The sequence below is a fragment of the Pollicipes pollicipes genome, unplaced genomic scaffold (assembly GCF_011947565.3).
Source record: "Pollicipes pollicipes isolate AB1234 unplaced genomic scaffold, Ppol_2.1 Scaffold_3447;HRSCAF=4054_pilon_pilon_pilon, whole genome shotgun sequence".
NCBI lineage: Eukaryota > Metazoa > Arthropoda > Thecostraca > Pollicipedomorpha > Pollicipedidae > Pollicipes > Pollicipes pollicipes.
Genome location: NW_023596297.1, coordinates 22,530,656 through 22,554,973, shown reverse-complemented (window position 1 = coordinate 22,554,973; position 24,318 = coordinate 22,530,656). Strand labels below are relative to the sequence as shown.

Sequence of the window (24,318 nt, the reverse complement as noted above, 5' to 3'; positions counted from 1 at the left end):
CCTTTTCACGATTCTGTTTAAAAAGGACCTCATCTACCGGTCATAGGATAAAGCATTAGTTGGTATTAGTGCTGCTAGGTTACCCGTGCATGCATAGCCGATATCTCATGACTTAGGAGCAATGGAATCCTTATGGTGACGTAATATACCAATCTTATGCATATAAATATAGTTCAAAGAATTTACAAGGGTTTTTAACTAAAAAACAACAAATTAAAACAACAGATTACTAGAATATAAAAAAAAATGCTGTACCAAATTACATATTTACAACGGTTCACGAGCTGCACGGTCGGGCAGTTTTAGGCATTCGACACAATCCTTGGACGAACAGTGTTGATCAAAATATGTACCAAACCGAGCAAATTTAAACCAAATTGTTGCGAGGTTGGCTGTGGTTGGGTGCGAGCCGCCGTCCGCGCTTCTGGCGTCGAGATATTGTGTGAGAGGGGCTGTTCGCGGTGAGAAAAGGTGCGGATTTGCTGATCTTATAGTAGTGATTGGCGTTATTTCCCTAAGTGCAAAGACCGTACTGCTTTAACCTCAGCCTACCTTCTTTCATATGGAATTTAGTTGGCCATTGTGTGTATACAAACTTTAATCCCGGCACACCAAATATGGTCTCATCCATTGACCTAAATGCCTATTTAACTGCGTGCTGAAGCCCATGCTTGCATGTGTTGGACTCACACCACTCCAGCTTGCCCTGCATTCCTTAATTTTAGCATCAAAAATATTTTTGAAGTTTTATTTGCATAAAATTGCCTTTCCAACGTGTTAACTCTTTGTCACATGGGCTCATCATGTGCCAAAATCAGCATTGGCCATGCTCTGAACTCTGAGTGCCCAGATTTATGGGATGCATGAGTTAAGTCGCTGCTGTGATCCTGCCACCATACCTGATATGGTATGGCGTACCAAGCATGTACAGCCTAAGGTGCATTTTTTTACCATCTGGACTCTAGTTTACTTTTATCAGGACCACATAAGTATGTTGGTAGGTTTCATGTACTGTGACATGCCTAGTGATCTTTAAGGCAGCATTTAAGAGCCAAGAAAGATGTTCTGTGAAAAAGAATGACTATCCCTGTAGAGAAAAATCTTCCATAGAAATGGAGCATCTGCCTTAAAGAAAACAGATGTTACTTGTACTTTTCCTTAACAGTTATTAAAGCCCATGGGAGACCTTGGCATCCAATGAATCAACCAGGTATAATAAACTCTGTGCTGCATCTAATCCCCTCTCACACTTGTTTATTAATACTGTGTGAATGTTTGCTATTCTAAACACATATCTATGCCTACTAGATAAGGAAAAGGAGAAATTCTCAATATTTTGGGTGTTGTCTTAGCCAACTGCGTCTTCAACCACATTATCTAAGGCATCATCAGCAACCACATTATTTGCAACTGCAACATTGGTATGCTTTGCCCATATGACTTTGCAGTTGAGGCACCCAAATGCTCCCCCCCCCCATTCCATCTGGTATATTCTTGCCTAGTACTCAGCACCAAAGATTTGTGGTCTGTGGTGACTAACCCACATAAATTATGAGCTACTTGGCAATGTGCTGGTGTCCCTAGACTGGGAAAAAGGGCACCTACAACCTAGATGATGCAATGTTAGATAGCCTTGCCTACAACACTTGAGAGAAGCAGCCACTTTTGCTTCTAGATCAAAATTTAAGGACTTGCTGAGTGATGTGCTCAACCTTTCAGCTCTCAAGAGTAAGGAATGTCATGCTCAGAAGATATTGTATTTAAGAAAATGGACTGTTTTGCAATATGCAACCTCTTCTTTTTTGACAGCCTGGGCCAGGTCAGGCTGCCCTTACATATGAAGGAGCAGGACAGCTCACCACAAGCTGTAAAATATACTTTCAACATGAGCTTGTATTATTTAGTAATAAAAACAGACTTAGGCCCTGCTGAATACATGCAAACCAGGTTGCACAACAGCTGTAATAGAATTTGAATGGGATTTGATTTAGATAAGAATATTACATAACATTTAATCACTGAGGACATCTGTGAAGGCAGCAACTAGGGGAAGGCAACAATTGACAAATTGCTTTGTAGGCAAGCTTACACTTATAGATAAGCAATAAGGGAACTTACCAGAGATGCTCTGAATATGTGGTGAAATGCCATTAGGAGGTATGGAGGTGATTGACTGGTTGATTGATCCCTGCAGTCAGGAACTTTTAACTTTGAAACCCTTCAGATTGCCTAAGTATGTCATCCACTACGTGATTGATGCCAGCATCAAACAAGTGTTGGCCAGATGATTCTGAGACTACCATGCCTACTTCTAAGAAAATTATATTGAGAACCATTTGCCAGATCATGATGATATATTGTGCCATCACCACTGACCACCATTCACCATTTCCACCATGATCATTTCCCCACATCAGAGTTGCACATATTACTTCCCCAACCTGTGTTATGATCAGTGTCCTTGCTAGGCACCAGCTAACCACTGTATCCTAGAGGCAACAAATAAACAATTTGATTATGCTATGTATGTTAAACAAATGTTCCAGCCATTCCAGGATGTGGGGAGATCATGCAGGGATGTACCATTAAAGTGGACCAAAAATGCCTGGAAACAGCACAATTAATTGTGGTAAAAATGGTTCATCAGATTATGACATTGTCTGATTGAACAAGGGTTAGAAATACATGCATTTTCATGATTGCATCAGACATGGGAACTGGCAGCTGTCAGACAACCTGGATTGTTGCATGCCAAGTGAGGATGGAATGGCAGCATGACCTTATGATGCCCTCATGGAGGATGCCAGCAAAGCTAGGGCCAGCAATACCAGCTAAATGATAAAGGGACAAGAGGGATGATGACCATATCTGAATGCCTATTTCAGCATTGTGGCATACCTCAGTCACATTCAACCAGGTCAAAAATGTGATGTTCACTGGGCACAATGTGCATGCTGGCCTCATGCAACACCTCACAAAGGGCAAGTGGGGTTAGGGTCACATTTTTGGGCTGCTTGAAAGCTGACAAAAGTTTGAAAAATATCTCAGGGTCGCATGGCTCATTTCATTTGGAGACATTCCATGCACACTGGTGGGAGAGGTTCAGTAAAGCTACCCGAAAATAGACGAGGTGCCGACCCATTCGGAATATAATTGATCCTGCTCCAACAGTTCCCTCTCCAGTCGCCTGCCACAGTTTGCATGCACATTGTGTGGCTCAGTGTCGATCTTATTTGCAGCATGTTTTTGACTCCGTATTGGTCCAATGTTAACGATATTTTGGCATACAGTGTAAAAACGGCCTTCCTATTATGTGGTGCATTCCGGTGTTGAGGCGTCACATCAAGACAAGGCAATTGATTGGAACAAACAAACGGGGTGCAATATGCCTATCACCGCCGGCACGTGATCCCGGAATGGAGTTCCTGGTACCGCGCTGGCCCAGTATTGGGGCGAACTTGACCGCTACGTGGGACGAGACGCTGACCTCGTATTCCCGCGGCACTGGGCCCGAATCCCGGAAGCTGCGCCTTGTTAGACCCGACCAATGGAGAGAGAGGCCAGCTGGCAGCCGACCTGACGGTCCGCGTGACGTGGGTGGTCGTAGTGCCAGAAAACACGTCCACCGGAGCTGCAAGATTGGGGTGCCGTGGTACTGTCCCTGGTGCTGATGCAGCGCCGGCCATATTGGAGGTCTGCTTTGGATGGTGGTGCCGAGGCTGCGGCAGTACTGGGAAATATAGACCGGTGTTGACCGCCTACAACTCCAGTATCAGGGCCGGTACGAGCCCTTCTTTTGCGTGTTCTGCCAGCAAATGGTTATTGTGCTGGTGTTAGCGCGATGCCGTTGTACCGGTGGAAGATATTGCACATGTGATCCAAGCACACCATGTGACCCGTTATGGCTCGACGGCTGATGAAAAAATGCTGTTTGACGTGAACTATCTGCTTGTGTGGTGAATTGTGAGTAATGGGCCTGGAATTCACCCTCCCTCCCCGCCCCTTTTCCTCTCCGTGCAGAGAAACCCTAACTAATAACTCAAATTATTGCTCCATCCGAATTGCTGCTTTCCATTATGCCCCGTTGGTGACACCAACAATTGGTTCCAAAAGCCCGCCTTTCGGCGCCTGACATCGAGACGTCTTGTATCTCCATCTGTCATAGCCAAATACAAGACTACATAGGAAACACGCTTTGAAATGTTGTGGGTAAACAAGTTGACAGAGTTGGACCCAGAACGTTTCCGTAATGGATCGCGCTGGACACCTGCCAGCAGTCGTTCTGCCCAATGCCCTAAGCGCGTGCAACATGTGACCCCGGCCGCAGCAGGTGACCTGGCCCAAATGCCCGGATTCTGGACCGTTTGTCCTGCGCATAATGCAAGTAACGGCTTTGTCGTATGTTCAGGATGACGCCAAGCGAAACATGCCATGGCATTTTTTAGCGGTCTACTCCAAGCCTTTTGAGTGAATGGATTTCGAGGATCAGAGCTTACCCTAAGCCTTGCTTGTTGTCTGAGCCCTGACCCGTACCGTCCGATCGTGTAATACCGAGTCAGTGCCAGATTCGGCGACGAAAGTTAACGTGCTGCACTTTCCGGCTTAGTCCGCCCTGCACTCTGACGTCGTTTGACCTTTAGCGCAGCCGCTGCCACCGGCTGCTGACCATATTTTCAGGGGCAAAAAGTGAACGCAAATTAAAAGCGACTCGAACCCCATTCCGCCACGGGTGGGCGGATTGGAATGCAGGCGGCTCTACCCAATGGAGGACAGAACAGGCGTTGCCTGCTGTGACGCCGTGGACGGGACGGGCGTTACCTGCTGTAGCGCCGCGGACGGGACGTACAGTAACTGGTGTAGAGCCGTGGACGGGACGGGCAGCAGCTGCTGGAGCGCTGCGAACGGGACGTACAGTAACTAGTGTAGACCCGTGGACGGGACGTACAGTAACTGGTGTAGAGCCGTGGACGGGACGGGCAGCAGCTGCTGTAGCGCTGCGAACGGGACGGGCAGCAGCTGCTGTAGCGCCGCGGACGGGACGTACAGTAATTGGTGTAGAGCCGTGGACAGGACGCGCGTTAGCTGCTGTAGCGCTGCGAACGGGACAGCTGGTGTAGCTCCGTGGGCGAGACGTGCTGTAGCTGCTGCTGCGCCTTGGAAGGACAAGCATTAGCTGGTGTAGTGCCGTGGACGGGACGGACATAAGCTGGTGTAGCTCCGTGAGCGATATGCTCCATGATAAACTCTGGCCATCATAGTCGGGGTTCATCACAGCAGGCTCCGGTGCGGGGCGCAGTCGAGAGTCTTGATATTGCGGGACGCCCTTATTCGAGAGTCAACGCTGGATCGGCAGAGGAACCAGGATGGCTTACCATGGAAAGAGTCAGGATGTTGATTCGCGCTTACAACAGACACCCTATGTTTTGCCGGTCGGGGGACATAGCTGAATGGTACGCCTTTTATGGTGCGAACTGCGCGCATGGTGAGATGTTTGTGCATTAACCCGTTATTGATCATTATCACCTTCGCCGCTACCATCTTTTCCTCCATTTCAGAGACCTCGTGACAAGTGATCTGGATTAGTACAGCCCAGGCAACTCAAAATGTCGTCGGAAGGCGGTGGAATGTGGAACGCGTTGTTGGATGAGTTCAAGAGTCCCGTAAACCTCCTGCTCATCTCCGCGTGCCTTTACATCATGTACAAAATGTGGGTGAGGCACAAAGAGGAGAACGCGCCGCCGCCGCCCCGGGAGCCCGAGCTCCCTCCTCTGAAGAAGCAGGACTTCACGCTGGAGCAGCTCAAATTCTACTGCGGCGACGAGCGCTGTGACGGCAGGGTCCTGGTGGCCGTCAATTACAAAGTCTTCGACGTCACCAAGGGAAAGAGGTTCTACGGACCCGGTGAGGCTTGATTACGTCGTGAATAAGATTCCAGTTAGGCGGCCAGGCCCCTGACTGGCTTATGGACCGCGTGTGGCGTTGTGCCAGGTGACACGGCACATACCCAGTCTGTCACAGGATGAGCGCATGGGTCGTTTGCAGGAGCCTGGGTGTGCTGACGGGCGTCTTACCTGGCGGGGAGGCATGGCGCGGCCCGATGTTGCATTTCCGTGTCGTGCCCGGCCCGCTCCGCCAGGCACCGAGTCGGCGCGGCTGTCCTCTCGTCAGCATGGCGTGTTGGGCTGTCAATCCGGCCTGTTGACGCGCTCGGTCCGAGCCTGGGGGGCAGGCGACCGGGGCGAGCTGGCCGGCCGGCGCACGCGGGGTGGCGGGCTGGGCGGCCCGGTTCGGCCAGCGCGCGCGGGATGGCGGGCTGGGCCGCCCGGTTCGGGGTCGGGGTGCGTGGGGTGACGGCGTGGGCGGCCCGGTTCTGTCGGGATGTGTGGGGTGCGGATATGGCCGGTCCGGCCAGTGCGCGTAGGGTGACGGGTGGGCGGCCCGGCCGGCGCGCGTGGGATGCCTGAGGCAGCAAACGTGGCAAATCGCAGCCCTGCTGATTCATCTACAGCGAGAGGCCGCGCCACGGGGAGGGGGGGGGGGGGGGGGGGGGGGTACCGCCGAGCGCCGCGCGGCAGTGTGAACCGATCCGGCTAACTGCGCTGTTGTTTCTGACCTTGGCTTGAATGCAGAGGAAATCAGTGGCTTGCGCCGCGTTTTATCGAAGTCGGAGCTTTGAATCAGTGGAACTCGACAGGCACAGGTGGCATTTGATTGCGGACTGTTTCCGCTGTGGGAGCCGAGCGCACAATGAAGCAGTGGAGCTGGGAGCACTGTTCCGACCGGACACGTATCGGTGTGTTCAGCCCTGCTATGTGAGATAACATTGGAAATGGCTGGCCGGAACACGGCCAAAGTATTTGAGTCCTGCCGCGGGGTCCTCTGTTCGCTGGGCAAAAAAGACCCGTCAGTGATTGATCGGAAGTAAGCTGCTGCTTTGGTGTGGTGGTGCGTGCGATGTCTGTTCCGCCTCCATGGCTCTGGTGGCAGAGCTTTTGGTACGGATGTGTCGTGTGTAATCTGGCATTGTTGGGCACGGTGTGGGATAGCCGCGGGGGTAATGTGCGGAGCGTGAGTGCGGAGTAGCCGCGGTGGTACCGTGCTGGGCGCAGTGCGGGATGGCCGTGGTGGTACCGTGCTGGGCGCAAGTGCGGAATAGCCGTGGTGGTACCGTGCTGGGCGCAAGTGCGGGATAGCCGTGGTGGTACCGTGCAATGTGCGAGTGCGTTGTAGCCGCAGTGGTACCAGTGCGGGGCGTGAGTGCGGGATAGCCGCGGGAGTACTGTGCAGGGGGGTGAGTGCGGAATAGCCGCGGGGGTACTGTGCAGGGGGTGAGTGCGGGATAGCCGCGGGGTACCGTGCGGGGCGTGAGTGCGGGATAGCCGCGGGGTACCGTGCGGGGCGTGAGTGCGGGATAGTCGCGATGGTACCAGTGCGGGATAGCCGCGGTGGTACCGTGCGGGACTGGGCCCTCGGCCTGCAGTGGGCTTGAGTGGTGACAGGTGGTTGGCGAGCATGCGCCGTCAGGCCCCAGCGACGAGTTGTCGATGACGCTCCTGTTCCGCTTCTCCCAACTCCTCTCAGGCACCTCGACAATCAGCGGTGAAAAATAGTGTGGGTGGGGGCATACTTATTTATTTGACCGTGTCATTGGTTGTGTCTGAGCATGTTTGTGTTACCATTGTGCGCGTGGTATGTTGTTGTCATTTCAGTTAAAACCATGGGTAGTTTGATGTGTATTGCCCTCAGGTGTCAGCCCACGTTCCCTTGTTTCGCGAAGCCCAGACTTGCTCTGGCCGTGGCCTGTTCGCAAGGAGAGCGAATGTAGTCAGAAGCCGCCGTGTTGTGAGGTGCGTCGTCGTGTCGTGATTCCGTAGCTATAGCTGACGCGGACCACGCCGCCATACCGCCAGACCAGCGTGACTGGCTGTATTTTAATCATGGCTCTCAGTGCCACCGTGTGGACCGACCGGTGGACCGGTAACCCTGAGTTTAGCCGTGTCACCAGTGTGGACCGACCGGTAGTCCTATCTTTAGCCGTGTCACCGCGTGGACCGACCGGTAGTCCTGTCTTTAGCCGTGTCACCGCGTGGACCGGCCGGTAGTCCTGACTTTAGCCGTGTCACCGTGTGGACCGATCGGTAGTGGCTTTAGCCGTGTCACCGTGCGGACCGACCGGTAGTCCTGTATTAAGCCGTGTCACTGTGTGGATCGACCGTAGTCCTGTCTTTAGCCGTTTGACCGCATGGACCGGCCGGTAATCCTGACTTTAGCTGTGTCACCGTGTGGACCGACCGGCAACCCTGAATTTAGCCGTGCCACCGTGTGGACCCGCCGGTAGCCTTGGCTAGCCTTGTCACCGTGTGGACCGACCGATAGTCCTGTCTTTGACCGTGTCACCGTGTGGACCGACCGGTAGTCTGACTTAAGCCGTGTCACCGTGTGGACCCACCGGTAGCCTTGGCTAGCCTTGTCACCGTATGGACCGAACCGGTAGCCCTGACTGTAGCCGTGTCACCACGTGGACCGACCGAAGCCCGACTGTAACCGTGTCTGACGCCTGCCGTGCCTGGCACCGGCCGGACTGATACCTGCCGTGTCTGACACCTGCCGTGTATGACACCTGCCGCGTCCGACACCTGCCGTGTCTGACACCTGCCGTGTAGGACCCTGCCCGTCCGACACCTGCCGTGTCTGACACCTGCCGTGTATGACACCTGCCGTGTCTGACACCTGCCGTGCCGGATACCTGCGGTGTCTGACACCGGCCGTGTCTAACGCCTGCCGTGTCCGACACCTGCGGTGTCTGACACCGGCCGTGTATGACACATGCAGTGTCCGACACCTGTCGTGTCTGACACCTGCCGTGTATGACACCTGCCGTGTATGACACCTGCCTTGTGTGATACCTGCGGTGTCTGACACCTGTCGTGTCCGACACCTGCCGTGTCTGACACCTGCCGTGTCCGACACCTGTCCTGTCTGACACCTGCCTCGTCGCCAGGCGGGCCGTACGCGGCGTTCGCCGGCAAGGACGCCTCGCGTGGCCTGGCCACATTCTCGGTGGAGGGCGGCGATAACCATGACGATCTCAGCGACCTGACGCCCATGCAGATGGAGTCGGTCAGGGAGTGGGAGGCGCAGTTCACAGGTCAGTTCCGTTCGCGGGCGGCCGCCCGCCGGCTGCGTAGAAGTGCCGTCCTCGCCCACTCATAGTGGCTCTCTATACGCTTCTAGGCGTGCGGTCATACGCGTCATGAAGTAATGAAGGCGGTCACTCAGCGAATCAGGGATTAACGTGGTATTGTTCCAATGTGCCCGTTCCCCAGCTGAGGCGCCGTAGCCTAAAAAATGCAGAAATTTATTCTGTCAAATAGGTTTGCAGTCTCGTGGGAATGGCGAGAATACGTGATGGGTGTGTCCAGCTGGGAACTGCTGGAGATTATCAACATTTCTATGTCGGCAATGCCGATATCGTGATGGCGGAGTGTTGTAAGCAGCTCGATAAATCTATGTGGCGTCGACACTCATACTGTTCTGAGCCCTGCCCTGCATACTCAGGGGCTGGCCAGGCTAGGCTAGCCGCTGGCTTCTCTCAAACTGTTTCAGTAGGTAGGTTCCTGCCTAGTCGGTACCATAGCTGGAATATGTTATCATTTGGCGTGACTTCACAACGCCGTCTGCCAGTGTAAACACACGAGGCTAGTCACTCCGGACTCTTCCTATTCCGCGAACTCGCGATCCAGTGAGGCGTCCACTGAGTTTCGGAAACCAACAAACTGTCACTATGCCAAGCGCGGAGAGGGAGGGACTGAGAGCATGTCCGAGTGGCCGAAATGCGTTTTCCGCAACGGTGTGCTGCGACCCGACCTGTCGGCATCCATGCCCAGGCCCCTTCCCGTGCCATACTAGCCATTACATCATGCGTTTTGGTAGCCAGTTGGAGTTGGCGATGCTGGGAAGGTACGGCCAACTCCACGGCGACGTAGTTTTGTCACGAGCGCGGTCTGAGGTCGCGTTTGGTGATGGCTCACGCAGTCATAAGAGGACTTGTATGCTTTTCCTTGGCGCCGCTTCGTAGCATTGACGTTGGCGTTCTGTTTGTCACGGCTCTCCATTGTTCGTGTTTATCAATGACGCCCCCGCCGGTGACATGTTGTTCGTAGTCAGCTGAGACGGGATCAGTCTCTCCGCACACTGCCGTGTCACACACGGTGACACAGCAGGTCTCTGCCCCTCCCCCTCCTCTTCTACCCATGTCCGTTACCTGAGCACGCTGTCACGTGCAGCTCAGGTGTAGCGTCGGACGGCGGCTGATGAGAGTGCGCGTGTGGGAGGGCCGCCCACCCCGACCCAGCACCGCCCCAGGCTTCCGTCCTCTGGCCACCATCGGTCACACTGCAGCACGGCTGGCGACGCCCGGCTGAAGCAGAGTCTGCCGACCGGTCTTAAGCGGTTAGAACCGGCTGGCACAGCTTACTAGTGGCAAAGACGGACAGAAATTGGCAGAATTCAAATATAGTAGAATGTGTTTCAAAGCACTGGGGCAAACTATAACGATGTTAATGTTGGCAGGGCTGTATTTTCTTGAACTTCATTAGCATGATTCATCACGTTGAAAGGTTCTCCACGGTGGAGTTGATGGGTAGTTGCAAAAAGAATGTCTTGGGCTAAGTATTTTGTAAGGGGTCCGCCAAAGTGCATTAGAGGTTAATGTTTGGCAATGCATGCAATGAGTTTTCAATGGCTTATGATTGCGTAAGTTATAATGGCTGACCCACTCGTCAGGAAATTTTTCGGGAAATGAACACCAGAAATTTCTGAGTAGTTTGACATCAGGTTTAGGAACTTGTAAGGTATCACTCACATAAAGCATAACCGACGTGCTATATCATGTGCCCAAGCTTAGAAGCTGTGTGCTACATCCATTCAGTGCGTTGAGTTTCTTGTGGATGGATGTGCCAAATGTCATCTGTGGCGTTGTCACGGCATTTTTAATGAAAACATTGTCAGCACGTGTAACCAAGCAGACCTTACCACAGTACTCGTACTGTTCAGCCCATAGTGATCCAACTGTTCAGGATTTCTTTCAAAAGATTGACAAGTACATATCATATATTAGGGCTAGGGTACAGTGCATCAGTCATTCCGTTAGGGAACCAATCGAAATGTGAAAGTGGCGTCATGTTAATGCTGAATTCCCACTGTGGGCTGGTACGCGGACCACAGGCCACTGTCACAGACACCCTTTTGTTGCCATGATTGGGCTGTCAGGCGGGAGCATGCCAGCAGGCACTGCCGACCAAAAACTGGAGGTAAAGACGTGTGTCCCAAGATGTGGAGTTTTTCATTGATATGCCTGCTGAAAATATATATGATTTGCCTCTCGCGTAGCCCACATTAGGTAAATATGAACTGAAACGGATGTTTCCTTAAGGAAACACGAACTGCATCTGCTTTTTAATTAAGGCTTTATTTCATTATAAATCGTTATAATCGCAATATAATCGCAAATAAAAATAATAAAAAATCGCAAATAAATCAAAAACGTCGGTCATCTCTTGACGGAGGTACGAATTAATCTGACATGGCTACGGCGTGAAATGACGCACCATATATATATATATATATATATATATATATATATATATATATATATATATATATATAAAGTATCGATAATGCACACCATGCCTCTGAGTGGCAGCGCACTACAGCGGGTTATAGGAGGAGCATTATGTATACCACAAGCCTTGATGAACTCCAGAACACACGCTTAGATACTGATTGGCGTTCAAAACATAGCAGCATCACCACACTTTGGATCATTTCGTCGTATCAGTTACCTGTTTTTGTTTTGTTTTGTTTTCGATACTTGGCCTTAAAAGAAAGCATTGTGGCTACGGTATCGCGTCACAATATTTAAATGGCCAAAGTTGAGTTTCTGCCAGTTAAAGCTGGTTTAACACGCGCTCTGGTGCGGGGTCAAATTGCCCCCCGAAGGTTTTTCCAGAATGGTTTCCGAACGGCGCGGCGTAGCCGCGCCAAACGTTCCCTGGCCGTTCATAATGAATAGCGGATCGACTGGTGTAAGACGTTCAGCTGTACCTTGTAAGGTCACTGACCTATGGCAGGCCAGTCAGGCGATGGTTTGAGCAAAGTCAATTTCTAGGAAATCGTTCAATCTGATGCAACAACGGAGTGTTTGACGAAGCCATACATCTTTGAGATGCCTTATTAGGCAACACAAGCATTGAACGAGCAAATTAAGTTGACCTAAGGTCACGTATGAAGGTCAGACCAAGGTCGAACCCAACCTGTTTTATTGCTCTAGGGCTTGCTGTATGGGGTATTTTCCGGTGCTCATTTTGAATTTATTGATAGCAGGAACCGCATCATGCATCTTCAGTAGACTTCTTAGAGTTTATAATACGTCATGGACCTAAGATGACCCAGGTCGACATTTTTTAAAAGAATATACTGCCAAGCGTAATCTTTGTCCCTTATGCTTTGTCCTCTGTCCCTATCGCTTATGTCCCAAATGCAAAATTCAGGGCAGTCTTGTATGATTTTGGTCACCATGACCTTCAAAAGGTCAAGCAAGGTCACTGACCTTAAATGAGCTTGTGAACTTTTGCTTAGAAACAGTTATCTAGGTTCTGGGGACACTGGAGACCAACCTGAAATTTGACCTTGTTTGACCTTATTTGGCCCGAAAGCCATGACTTAGTGACCTCAAACGTTGACCTAAGTGAGTTCATGTACAGGTCAACACACCCTGCAAATTTGGTGTCTTCAGCTTTCTTAGTTTCCGAGATCTGATGGGGGTCAAATTGACCTCCACCCGATCGAAGGATATCTAGCCGGCCACCCGGGCGCGTGTTAAACCGGCAAAGCCATGACGTGGCGGAAACTATTTTCAGCCGGTTAAAATGCCGATTCGCGCTGCACGCCTTGCCGTGTGCGAGAGTCTCGCAACGCATTCTACCACCCTCGGCCAGGCCTGGTCCCTAGTCCGTCGGGCGAGTCGGTAGTCTCCTGTCACCATGCTCTTCTGCGACCCCACGCCTTGTACGGCAGTGGGTCCATGATCGGGCCTTGTAAGGCGGTGTGTGGTATGCTTCTGTCCATGACAGTGCGGGACGGGCTGGGGCTGGGGCCGCCATTCCCTGCACCCGCCCGGAGACAGCGCCAATGACACGACGCTCATTGAGTCAACTGGCCATCAAGGCCTGTTTCATCACCGATGGTGGCATCCATACAGCGCTCCGGATCCTTTTGTCATGGCTCCGAACCCAGAAACCTCTGGAAGCTTCGTCGCACGAGATATGACATCTAGTTCGGACATTTCGGCACCACTTGGCGGAGGTCCCAGCTGGTGTTGACAGTTTTCTTTGCGCTTGGGTTTTATTACGTGTGGCTCATGAATGCATTGTTTGTGTTTTCGCTTGAAGTTCTGTTCAGAATGGTGGCCACATGGAGGATTACGTGCCGTGAATCCGCTATGTTAGGACATGTGTCGAAAGCATTGCAGCTTGTGTGTTAGGTCCCTGCTAATACACTGAAACATGTATTTCGAGTTGAAGACAGCTATTCAAAGCGTATTTCAAGCATCCACATTAAAATGGTATGCTTGGCTGTTGGAATGCCAGGCAATCACGAATCAATTTGCCCTGCCGTGATGCCGTGCTGTGCCGTACCGTGGCGTACAAATGTCGGACATGCGCTTGCTTTGCCGTTTCAGTATAACGTACAAGCGTTTTCAATAAGTGATGTATCGCAGATGAATATTTATGTCGCGACCTCACGTGGTCCCGGTAACGTTTCAACAGAATAAGTGAACTTGCGGTTTTCTTTTGGTTTAGGCTATTTAAGCATTATTTTTCAACTTAGTGATGGTGAGGATATTGTCATGCCTTACGCCACATGTGACACAGCACTCAGGGGCGTACGCAAGATATCACGGTGGGAGTGCAAAACGTTTGTAACCATACACAACAAAAAATGGGCGCTTACACCCGGTCTCCCCCCCCCCCCCCCGTCGAACATGCCACTAACAGGGCATGCAAACACGGTGCAGTGCTGAAATCGCGAGAAGTACATTGACGGTGATACGTCTGCGGCGCCTGATATTTCCTTCTGGCCTCCCAGCCAGATAGCGAGATGAAGCGGTCTTCGGCTTCGGTTCCGGCTTTGCGAAGCCGCAGTTTTCCGCTAGCTGTTAGGGTTTCGGATTTGCGCCATTTTCAGCGGCCTGATTTCGATCTCGGCGTCGTGCCAGTTGAAACATCGGCTTTGGCTTTGTGTTATTGTTAACAGCTGGTTCGAATCCGGCTTCAGTTCCGAGGAATTTCGGGAATGGCGCCGTCCTTCGCCACATTTGATCTGGAACCGCTGACTTCGGCTTCGTCATCGGTGATTTTTTTCACTACGGTTGCGCACTTTGACGCAAGAAGTCCTGCGCCTCCTGTCACCTCATTATACCACACAACCTTTCGAACCTGCGACGCAACGTACGCATGTCTAAAGGTAAAAAATCAGACGGTCATCCCAGGGCCAGTTGCTCGGTATATTCCAACGCGCATGCAAGCACGATCGTCAAAAAATCTTCCGCCGGCAAAGGTTAGAATTTTAAGTAGCATTTAACGGCGGAAGGTTTGAATTCTAAATGAATGCGTCATAACGTTTCGCCACGTAACGTTATGCACAACATTTTGGCTTCGGCTTCTGCCTCGTGATTGTAAACTGATCAGATCGGCTGTGGCAATCCCACTTCCTGAGTTTGAAGTCGTGGCTTTCGACGAAGAACTTGAAGACGAGTCAAGATCGAGGTAACGAAGTCAAAGACGTGTTGAATCAAAGTGACGAAGCCACCGACTTTCGATTTCCACTTCGGCCTTAAGTCATTGCCTTGGTTTCGAAGCTTCGAAGCCAAAAGCCTGCCTTCGTCATCATGCCTGCTGCGAGCATGTGTCCGTAAGGCATCTACACAGTGCATCCATCGAAAAGACGGCAGCGCACCGCCGCCGCTGACCACTCCTTGCGGCCGATTCTGTCGGACGAAGCGTCAGTATGCTCTCTGCAGCGTTCTCCGCGCCTGGCCGAGCCGGGTGTGGGAGACGGCGCGTCTAGCTCGGCCGGCGACACGAGTCGTCGCTGAGAGCGGTCACCGCCGTGGTGTCGGCCGGCCGAGCGGCGTCGCGCTGGCGGCGACCGTGCGCCGTCAGCGGCCGCCGCGCTGCTGCAGTGTTGCGAGGCAGCGCGCCGCGCCGCGCCGTGCCGCGCCGGGCCGGGTCGCTCGGCCCACGGAGCCCGAGACGCCGGGCCGGGCCGGATCGCTCTGGCCTGCGGCCAGCGGCGCGCGGCCGGCCAGCCGAGCCCGGCCTTGGGACCGCCCCCGCCGGCCCGAGACGCCAGAGCGGCCGGAGCCGTGTCGCCGGCACGGCCCGCTGTGTCACGTACCGGGGGGGGCGCCGAGCGAACAGGCTGTGGTCGGGAGTCGGGAGCGCGCCGTGTCACATGCGGTGTGGGTGCATGTTACATGTTATTACATGCGGTCTGGGTGCATGCTGCATGTTATTACATGCGATGTGGGTGCAGCGGCCAGGCGGGCGACGTGCCCGGCGTTGGAACGCGGCAGTTTGGTGTTTTGTTTTTGTCACGCACGGAACGCCCTTGAAAAGGAACCAGTGTCCGCTCCCTTTCTGTGTCTGTTGTTTCTATACTGGCGGAAGCCATTTCGGTGCCGTCAGTTGAAGAAGGGAACTAAGGTCGCTTCTTTGGCCGTTTCAGCATGATATTTGTGTTACTGAGAGCGATGCGCCGATAGTCCGATCAAGAGTTCAAGTACAGATAATCTTTGTGCCCACGAGCTGATAAGGGTGCGGTCGTTAGGATCGTCCTTGGACTTCACAGCGGCGACCAAGTATCTCGCAGCCTGTATGACTATGAGCTTCGATATGGGTGTGGCCCGGATGTCGTTTTCGGCTCACTTCGGCTCCCGCGCCATGTGATCAAGCGGTGTCATCCTCCACCGCAGGGACTTGCGCTTCGATCCCTATCAGGGATTACTGTGGCTACCGTTCGCTGTTCCATGTACCGGCCTCCCCTCGTTCATGCGTCGGTTTCTACTGATCGTGATCGTGATCTACTGGGTCGTTAAACCTCTTCACGCTGAAAAGTGTGAAGGACTGAAAGACCACACACACTAAACAGGACTCAAGACGGCGAGATACTTCGCCAAGCCGGTCAAGCTCCAAGGGACGCCTTGACCGAAGGCACGCACACTGCCGCTTTTGTGAAGGATGATGTATGCACCTCCGTCACGCTTGACTGACATCGCCGCTCGGCCGTTGTAAACACCCTGGGGCTTGATGTGGCATTGGCTTACGGTGTCGGTCTATACAGCGCTGTGTGTACGTTCTGCTGCGTGTGATGAACCACACCCGGGGTTTGTTCCAATTATCCAGTGTGGGGTGCTTAGACGGTTTTCTCGGGCTCTGCGCGTCGTCACCATTGTGTGGATGGGGTCGGGGCTCAGAGAACCAGCTGTCTCGTAGTGTTCGTGACATAAAAAGATTGCTGTTGTGGTGCGTGATAAAAACTACGTCAGCAGCTTGTTTTTCCTTCCCCGACGTCTGGGAGACTTCACGCACCCCTTTTTTGTGTTAGTGCACACATGGTCAGCCAGCGGCGCCCTTCCAAATGACGTCGATGTCGGTGGCGGCAGCTCTCGTTAGCCCTCCTCGCAGTGTGTCCACTGTTTACTGACAAGGTGGCGGTACGCGGTCTGAAGAGTGGCGCTGAGTCGGCGCGGCCGCCGCCGCTGGACCGCCGCCGGCTCCGGTTCCTGGGATCCGCTCAGTGTGGCGCGCCGGCGGCCGTTGCCGAGCCCGCGCGCCGCACGGGGTCGCCGGGCTCAGGGAAGGTCGGCGGGGCGCGCGCTCCGCCGCACTCAAAGGCACTCAAGTTGTGCGGTGTGAGATGCCCTAAAGTCCGTCCCGCGCCCTGCGCTACGTTACTAAGGGGAAGCTGCCGTCGTATCGGTCCGCTGTTGGTGAGGTTTGAAGTTTCGTCATCTCTTGTGAAGTTCAGGCCCCAACAAAGTGCAGAAGTACCTTTAGGGCTTTCAACGCCTGCGGGATGCATGTGAAAAACGCTTTAACATGGATATCGTGAATTGTGCGTGTATCAGGGATGAGGACGAAGCCGGGTTGGGCTTTGGCTTCGCCTAGCCAGTGTTTGTGCACTGGGTTCGAGTTCGGCTTCGGCTTTGTGCCATGCACAACAGTTGACTACGGCTCCAGTTTTGTATCATTCTTAATAGCTGGTGTTAAGATCGGCTTCGCCTTCGAACATTTTGAATGATAGCTTCGACTTTTGCTGCATGGGATCTTGAGTTACGGGTTTGAATATCCCATGGCGATTTTTCCACTGCAATTGCGCCGTTGCCTTATAAAAACAGTGTTGTTCCTCCTGTCACACCCCAGAGCACCACGTCGTTTTTAAGGCAGCGGTACAGACGTGGCTGAAAGCCAGAAACTAGCCGATCGTTTTCAGGGACGCTTAGCACTGGACGACAGGCAGAGAACTAAATGTCCGAGACGTTGTACGCATACAGGGCGTTTCATGGGAAATTCAGTTTTAAAAAGTTTGTTATGATATTTGAAGATTTTGACATGTGTCAGTGCTCATCTGCCAAGCGAAACGTCTCCATGGCAGCCCTCTGAATGCGAACGCACTTCTCCAAATCCTAGAATGGCCCACACCTATCAAGGTCTTGCAAATGGATATCGTTTTCAGCCGCTCAACGCGAGGACCAAGGCCTGCACCTCTAGTGTCCAGGCCACACTGATCGCGTGAAAGAAACCAATCAAAATTATCGGCAATTGTTAGTAATCGCTGCCAGATAGCACGTGCCCGGCTGATTTTAGCATCCTTGCTTGCACGTTTAAAATGGACATTCCACGTTAACACGCTCTATAGTAGCATACAAGACGAGAACAACGGGTAGAAAAATATTCCCTCCGTCATGTTACACCTCGTCCCAAGTACGCGTCAAAATCCTGATACTTTTTTATTCCATACAGCCCTAGTTGGGGCGAAAATATGTTCTCATCACAAAACAAGGTTGCACAATATGTTTGGCTCCTGCTTCGGCCTCGTGATTGTTGAGGCTGCTGGCTTCGGCTTCGGCTCCGTGTGTACAAAATTCGAAGCCACTAGCTTCGCGTTGGAAAAAAAACGGAAGCTACTAGTTTTGGCTTCGCAGTTCCAAACTTCAAACCAGCTCCGGCATCTAAGTCGGATTCATGGCATTGTCTTGGCTTCGGATTTGGCTCGTAACCCCAAGTCACTCCCGGTCGAAAATTGTGTTGACTATGTCAGCTAGATCGAAAATACGTCTGTTGCCATCAACATTTTTTCTAGGATAGGAATGATGCCTTATCGTTACCGCTATTTCCCGTTGCGTGACCCATGTACTTGTTTTGTAATGATTACCGCGTACCGATCGGTATGAAGGGAAGCCCGGAAACTTTGCCCTTCCGTCTGAATGCAGACTGACCGTCACACCACTGTTTGCCATGGTGTGTTGGGCCGCGTGTCCTTTCGTTGGTACCATCTCCGTTTCTTTGTTTGCCTGCGACCGGACTGACGCCCAATGTGGTTTTTAAACAGGATGTATGACCGTGCATGGTTTGCACTGAATTATTCGGGCAGGCCATCGCGTCCGCCGTGCGCCTGACTGTGCCAGTAGACCCGCCACGAACTTAACCGACGTCGGCAAGAAGCTCGTCCGGAGCAGATATGTGATCACTCTGCGACTGGGCAGAGTGATCACATATCAGAGATGGGCTAGGTGTCTAGACAGATTACAGAAGTGCTCATAGCTCAATGCCCTGTGGTGGAGCTGAACACCGCGCCGTCCCGTTAGTCCGAGCTGACTGAGCGCATGATTCAGGGCACGGCGTGTGGCGGTCGGATATAATTGAACTGCGGGAACCCGTGTGGCTGCGAGCCTCAACACGGTGCGAAAGGCCGCCTGCCAGCGGGCAGAAGCCCCTGCCCGGGAGCGCGACGGCCGTGTATGTACCGTCCGAGTGGCCAGCCGCTGCCGTGTCGTGTGGTCCGGCGCTCTACAGCCCCTCTGCGGTCTCGTGGGGTTCAAAGGGCGCGGGAAAATCCGATGTCGTCCTGGCTGTTGGGGTCGGCCTAGTTATAGTTAGGCCTTTTAAAGTAGAACGCGTATTCCATACCTAAGTGTGCGTTTTTCCGGAGCTCATATGATTAAAGCTGCATCGTCAGCTGACCCTATGCATTAAGTTCTCTCGTTGTCGCCGTAGATCGACTTCCTGCACGCTCTGTTCGCCGGGGTTACCACGCCGGGGATCACGTGCTCCGACGACCCATTGGCACTGCAGGCGGCTGAGCTCGAGCGCGGTGACGGCGCAGCATGCAGCGAGCTGGACAGGGTGTCTCGAATTTGATGCACGGTTGTATTGTCCTCAATAACAGAGAAATAATTGAGATCGGTCCATGATTTATTTGCCAATGTAATCCCCACGGAATCGTATACACCTGCCGCATACGCTCCGGCATGCCGCGCATCAGGTTGTCGATAGTCTGTGTCCTGACCCTTCGCCACGTCGCTTGCACGTTCTGAAACAATGTCTTCTCTGAAGTGGCCGGCGACATCTTGCTGAGCTTCTTGACGATCGCCCATAGATTATCGATCGGCGACATGTCGGGGCTGTTGCCTGGCCACGTACCGCTCTCCCAGAAGCCCGGGAAGTTCGCATGGCACCAGTCCTGGGTCTTCCGGGCGTGATGAAGCTGGAGCGCCGTCCTGCTGGAAAATCGCCCTCGACATGTCTGGCAGAAGTTTGACCTTGGTTGGCGGGCCATTCGCCTTCCTCCGCTGCATCGCCGAGGCTGCAGTCTTGCGCGGGAATTCGTGTGGCTCAGAGAGGCCTCTGTAGCTCATCATGCTCCAGACAACAGTCTTTAGCCTCCTTTAGCCTTTTTAACTGTTTCACTGTCTCGGCGATCGGCACCTCCGAGCTGTTGTTGGCCCAGACGCGGTCGGTCTGGCCGCTAGGGGCTTGGAAGAGCTCGAAGGGCGACTCGTCGCTGAACAGGACGCATCTCCAGTCCTGAACGGACCAGTTCTTACGGGTCTTGGTGAATTCCAGCCGCCCCCGCTTTTGGTCCACGGTAAGCCTTGGCTGCAACCTGAGCTTGGGCGGCTTCAGTTGCAGGCTGATCTTCAGATACCGGTGAACGGCCGACTTGGAGGCTGTGTGCTTCTTCGCCGTCAGTTTTCTCGCCAGGGTTGTCGTCGAGTGGTGCCTTTTGAAGGCCGACTTTGCAATGAAAATCTTCACCACCCGGCCCAAGGCCGACTTCCGCCCACGACCTGTGCGGTTTCCGAGCGTCTCTCGTGAGCGGTCGCGGGCCAGCCAACGCATAATCGTCACTGCGTTGACGCCCAGATCCCTGCTGACCTGAACCTGGGTCATGCCGCCCCTGACCATCCGAACCGCGCGGTAGCGGATCGATGGCTTGTGCTCTTTCACCATTGGCGATATGCGGACCCGATGCGGTAGCGGATCGATGACTTGTGCTCTTTCACCATTGGCGATATACAGACTCGACGCGTCGGCTACCTCGAAAAGAATGACCTCTCCCGCCTCTACCGGCCGAGGTCAGGCCGGCCGCTAAGGCCATGTGATCGCGTGTCACAGCGGGACGCCCTGGGGCCGAGCGCAATAAAACTCGATCGGCGTTCGGGAGGGGCGAAAATGATAGGCGGCACCAACCGCGTATCAATTTCGGGACACCATTGAACACGACCGTGACTGGTCACTGACGGAGGGACTGTACAGCACGGCGTGGCTGGTCACCGATGGAGGAGGGCGGCGGAGGGCACCGGCGCGCGTCGATGGGTCGATGTCGGCCGCAAGACCCCGGTCGGCCATGGCTAGGACTGAATGGTCCGATTGATCGCCCGCTGGCCTTGCCCGCTCCGGTGCTCCGGTTCTCTGGCTCAGGTTCTGGTACTCCAGCGCTCCAGCTCTGTTACGCCGGCGCTCTGGCTCCGGCTCTGGTGTCCGCTTGCGCCTCCTAGTTGCGCCCCGACTGACTCAGCCGTTCGTCTGCCGCAGATCGCTACGTGTACGTCGGCAAGCTGCTGAAGCCGGGCGAGAAAGCCACCGAGTACACGGACGACGAGCACGACGAAGCGCCGCCGCCCGCCGACAAGAAGCACGACTGAGCCCCGGCCCGTCACCCAGTCGCCCTCGGCCGCCGCCGCCGCGCCGCCCGCCCCATGGCCGACGCGGGGTTTTAATGCATCGGCATTTTCACTAATACGCTGTGACTTGATGTGGCATTGGCGTTGTGCACCGTGCCGGCCTGTCCAGCGCTGTCCGGGCCGGATGACGGCTGCGCTCTGCTGTGCCCGTGCCGTGTCCACTGAGCGCTGTCCGACCGCCCTGGTGTCCGCGCTCGCTGGGTCGTGTCCGTGTCCGACCGCCGTGGTGTTCGCGGCCAGCGGGGCCGTGGCGTCCGCGCCCGCTGGTTTAAAGGCAGCGCCAGCTGCGGCCGACTGCGTTTTATGAGGCCCGCGCTGTTCGCGGCGGACGCGGCCAGGCCAGCCCGCCGCGCCGCCCCCGCTTGTGCGTTCTGTGTGCGGGCCCAGCCTGCTCCGGTTATCGTTCGTTGCGTTCTTTATCGTGTTCGTTTGGGGTTGGTGTGGCTCATCGGGACAATCGGCTCTGTGGTGGCTGTAGGCCGACACGCCGGCCGGGCCCGCCGCCGGCGGTCGATATTAATCACCGGAGTCGCGGTGCACGTACTTTGCAGCAAATATATTATGTACCGAACCGGGTGACACGTCGACGCATGGTAGCGTACAGAATGCGGACAAACGATGCCTGCTGGATAGCATGGATCTGCTCGAAGATGTAGGGTAATACAGTTAATGCAATAAGCCACTGCACGCAGGTATGCATTTATCTCCATGGATACTTCACGCCGGCACGTTCGCCCGCAAACCCTGGCGGACTCCGTCGCTGGCAAATGCTGGTGGTTGTGCGTGACTCGAGTCAGATTAATGATTGTTTTGCTCGCAGCATCTGGTTGGAATGCGTTTCGATGTGGCTATAGCAGGTAACCGAAGCTGGTCTTCGCTCGAGCCCCGGGTGCGTCATCCACCTGTCCGGGCCGCTGCATATGCCAATGCTGACTACTCAGCGTGCGCAACAGGACCGTGGTCCGAAGACCATTCCCTCCCTTGTTCGCTCCTCGTGGGATTACGGGGTACGTGTGAGGCAAATAGGAGTATCACCGCCACTCGGCCCAAAGTTGAAAGCCGAACAAGTATATCACAAAAAGTACTCTGGAGTGCCTATGAAGACGGGTAAGGAGCTGCAGCGAGAGGAAAGACAAAAATGTGAAATTTGTATCCCTACCACTAAGTTTTCTTGATCGGAACCGCGGACTTCGATTATCACTTCATGTTTCAGTTTGTCAATATGGTGCATTGCAAATTAGCATAAAATGTTTACTTGTTTCGTGACCACTGGACATGCTCCACCGTTGGAGGTAGGTGTAGATATAATCACTGGCTCAATCTCCATTGTCAGTGTTGAATCCGACGTGGGCTGGTTAGGAATGGTCAGTTGCTATGATTTGCATTACCTACGTCCAGGTGCTGCAACTTTGTGATGCCAGCGACATGAAGAGCCATCTTTATGCCGTACTGCGAGGCTGGGCTACTTCAAGATAACACAAAGTAGGGAACTCAAGATGGAAATATTGATGTATTTGACCTGTACATCGCCCGTAAGCTGTCAAGTGCGTTTGTGAGGAACATTATGCACATTGATAAGAACGGTATTGATAGCCCTATTCCTCGGAGAAAAACCAGGAAAAGTATATCCATTCTGGTTTTTCTCCAAGGAATAAGGTTTCAAGAACTGTCGTATGTATAAACATCGCCCGCCTTGTTACTTCTAACAGGATCCTCGCACCATATCACAGGTCTCTTGCGATGGAATCATTTCGTTCACGAGCAACTGTGCAAGTATTCGCTCCTCGTGTGGGGCCCGTGAACTCCTCGCATTGGAACCCATCGTCTCTAGTAACAGGCATAAAAAGCTGGCATGCTCTTGTCTATTTGGTGCCGCTCGAAGAGGCACATTGAGTATTTTTGTTACACAGAAGTTGTTTTGCGAAGGCTAGCCTGAACGTGTGCGCAGTGGGAGATGGATGCTGTGTGGTGCTACATTTGTTACAAAGTCGTTGAGGACCGTAGCGTTACGGCCGAGCTCAAAGCGCCAGGCAATATTTGGGGCGTTTGGAGTTGTCCGGCGGCTGAAAAGCTGTCTTGTTGAGCTCATGCTTTTTGTATTCGTTTTAGAAGGAACTGAATGGGAGTTCATAGGCTGGCCCTAACCTCCTCACCTAGCAAATCGCACGCGGCCATATTCCGGAGGGTTGATGCCTCCCGACCGCATGCCGCGACCCGACAACGTCGCGCCACGTTCTGTCAGCCGGCAAGTTGGTTGTATTGCGCATTTGGCTTGTCAGACCAGATGCAGTTTGCCAAATCAGCAACCATTCCAGGGACACTACCGGGCCATGCAGTGGAAGCGCCTGAAGAGCTCAATAACCAGCAACCCAGCAGCCGAGCAGGCAATATTTGATGAGCCCAATTCGAAAGCGCTGGATTTTTCCCACGGGTCCATCGCATCTATGCTCGCGAGTTAGTCCGCCCCAGCGTCTGATGAGCGGTGTATTGGACTCTGACTGGAGTCCGCTCGGCGGCGGGGACCTGCGCCTGAAAACGGTCGGCCCCCCGCGTCCCCCGCCCAAAGTCGGTAGGGGTCAGCGGTCGGCGGGGCCGCCCGGTCCGCCTCCGGGCCCGGTGCGGTCGGCGGGGTCGCTCGGACCGCCTGCGGGCCCGGCGCGGCCGGCACGCCGCTGCAGACGGTCTCACACCTGTGCAGCGGCGCCACCAGGCCCGTCGCCGGGGGAGGCCTGGTGCAGGGCGGCAGCTGCTCTAGCGCTTACGCGTCCGCCCACACGTGTCTCTAACTGCCACTCCCGGAGAACGTGTCGGCGAGGGGGCGCTGTTTGGTGGGCTTCCCCGCGTCCGCCCGGACAGCTGGCCACCCGGCCAGGTTTTTGTCGAGTGGGGTGACCGGGACGGGCGTCGGGCCCGGGCCGCGGCCGACGCCGCCGCTCCGGGCCGGCGGTTCGATCGCCGCGGCAACAAAGTCCGATGTGCTGCCGCATGGCTCCGGCACTGCACGACCA

The 24,318-nt window shown here is 53.9% G+C and overlaps 1 protein-coding gene across 2 annotated transcripts; it reads left to right on the top strand.

Annotated features, from left to right (window-relative positions):
* Positions 1-396: 396 nt before the first annotated feature.
* LOC119092629 (membrane-associated progesterone receptor component 1) lies at positions 397-21,882 on the top strand. Of its 2 annotated transcripts, none has more exons than XM_037215592.1 (4): positions 397-471; positions 5,556-5,901; positions 9,002-9,148; positions 21,162-21,882. In XM_037215592.1, the coding sequence occupies exons 2-4, from the start codon at positions 5,604-5,606 to the stop codon at positions 21,269-21,271; spliced, it is 555 nt and encodes a 184-aa protein (XP_037071487.1). In that variant the 5' UTR covers positions 397-471; positions 5,556-5,603; the 3' UTR covers positions 21,272-21,882. The 2 variants fall into 2 exon arrangements, with proteins under 2 accessions (XP_037071487.1, XP_037071488.1); XM_037215593.1 differs by having other exon boundaries at positions 398-461.
* Positions 21,883-24,318: the final 2,436 nt, after the last annotated feature.

Bases quoted from the DNA above. Each gene is read 5' to 3' on its own strand.
- LOC119092629 (XM_037215592.1), top strand. From the start codon at position 5,604: ATGTCGTCGGAAGGCGGTGGAATGTGGAACGCGTTGTTGGATGAGTTC. The intron at 5,902-9,001 runs GTGAGGCTTGAT...CCTCGTCGCCAG, and splicing joins AAAGAGGTTCTACGGACCCG to GCGGGCCGTACGCGGCGTTC. The intron at 9,149-21,161 runs GTCAGTTCCGTT...CGTCTGCCGCAG, and splicing joins GTGGGAGGCGCAGTTCACAG to ATCGCTACGTGTACGTCGGC.